Source organism: Colobus angolensis, unplaced genomic scaffold, assembly GCF_000951035.1.
Source record: "Colobus angolensis palliatus isolate OR3802 unplaced genomic scaffold, Cang.pa_1.0 Scaffold4, whole genome shotgun sequence".
In the NCBI taxonomy this organism is placed as follows: domain Eukaryota; kingdom Metazoa; phylum Chordata; class Mammalia; order Primates; family Cercopithecidae; genus Colobus; species Colobus angolensis.
In genome coordinates, this window is record NW_012117376.1 from 12,274,989 (window position 1) to 12,276,228 (window position 1,240).

The 1,240-nt window shown below is 46.0% G+C and overlaps 1 protein-coding gene across 1 annotated transcript in view; it reads right to left on the bottom strand.

Moving 5' to 3' along the window:
• TRNAU1AP (tRNA selenocysteine 1 associated protein 1) overlaps positions 1 to 1,240 on the bottom strand; it is a 20,366-nt gene that overhangs the window by 869 nt on the left and 18,257 nt on the right. The window contains exons 6-7 of the mRNA XM_011955666.1: positions 942 to 1,104; positions 366 to 399 (exon numbers count right to left, since the gene is read on the bottom strand). Of these exons, the coding sequence (XP_011811056.1) occupies positions 366 to 399; positions 942 to 1,104 (197 nt within the window). The remainder of the gene's footprint in view (positions 1 to 365; positions 400 to 941; positions 1,105 to 1,240) is intronic.

Below are 1,240 nucleotides of genomic sequence, written 5' to 3' on the forward strand. Positions count from 1 at the left end.
AGATCACGCCATTGCACTCCAGCCTGGGCAACAAGAGTGAAACTCCACCTCAAAAAAAAGAAAAAAAAAAGGTAACAATATTATCGTTAGAGGCCCACATACTACCAGGATAGAATGCCACATGTCAAGGGGGTGATGGGCTCTCCTGGAGCTGCCTGTCCCAGGCTCTCTGGGATCTACACTCACACCTCTAGGTAACACTCGACACATCTTACCATAATTACATATTCATCTGGCTCTCTAACCAGAATGTAAGTTCTTCCAGAGCAGAATTTATCTTGTCTTCCCTCTAGCTGAGAGCACAGTGCCAGCCAGAGCAGTCACCTGATAATGGCTGACAGAGTAAGGAACGCAAGAACCCTTACCTTCCAATGCATCATCTCCAACTTCTTCATATGTCTGCAAGAGACCAGAGATGTGGGTTAGGGGGATGGTGAAATCCTGGTCCAGGACCACAATGGCTTATTTATTTTATTTTATTTTTATTTTTTTGAGGTGGAGTCTAGCTCTGTCGCCCAGACTGGAGTGCAGTGGTGTGATCTTGGCTGACTGCAACATCTGCATCCCAGTGGCAAATGATTCTCCTGCCTCCGCCTCCTGAGTAGCTGGGATTATGGGCGCCTGCCACTATGCTCAGCTCATTTTTGTATTTTTGGTAGAGACAGGGTGTCACCATGTTGGCCAGGCTGGTTTTGAACTCCTGACCTCAGGTGATCCACCTGCCTCGGCCTCTCAAAGTGCTACTAGGATTACAGGTATCAGCCACCATGCCCGACCCACAATGGCTTATTTTAACAAGAGGAACTGGACTGCTTCAACTTTCCCTATTTTTCTGAAGCCCAAGCCCGTGTCCTGTCCTTACCAATCCCATCTGAGAGAATCACCTGTTTCTAGAGGAGAAACACAACCCAAGGGGACCAGTCTTGTCAAATCATGGTTACCTGCATGGTGCTCTGGGTATAGCCATACTGGGGGTAACTGTAGCTGTAGCTGCCTGTGTTCTGGTCATAGCCCCACTGAGCATAGTAGTTCTGGTACTGCTGATAATACTGGTTGTAGCTGTAACTGTACATCTGACTATATTCCACTGGCTTTACACGGCTCCTTAAATGAAGACAGAAACAAAAATAAACGTAAGCAAACATTTCCATAACACTGCCTATGTGGCCAGAGACTATTTTAAGTGCTTTATACTGATTAACTTTTTTTTTTTTTTTTTGAGACGGAGTCTCGCTCTGTC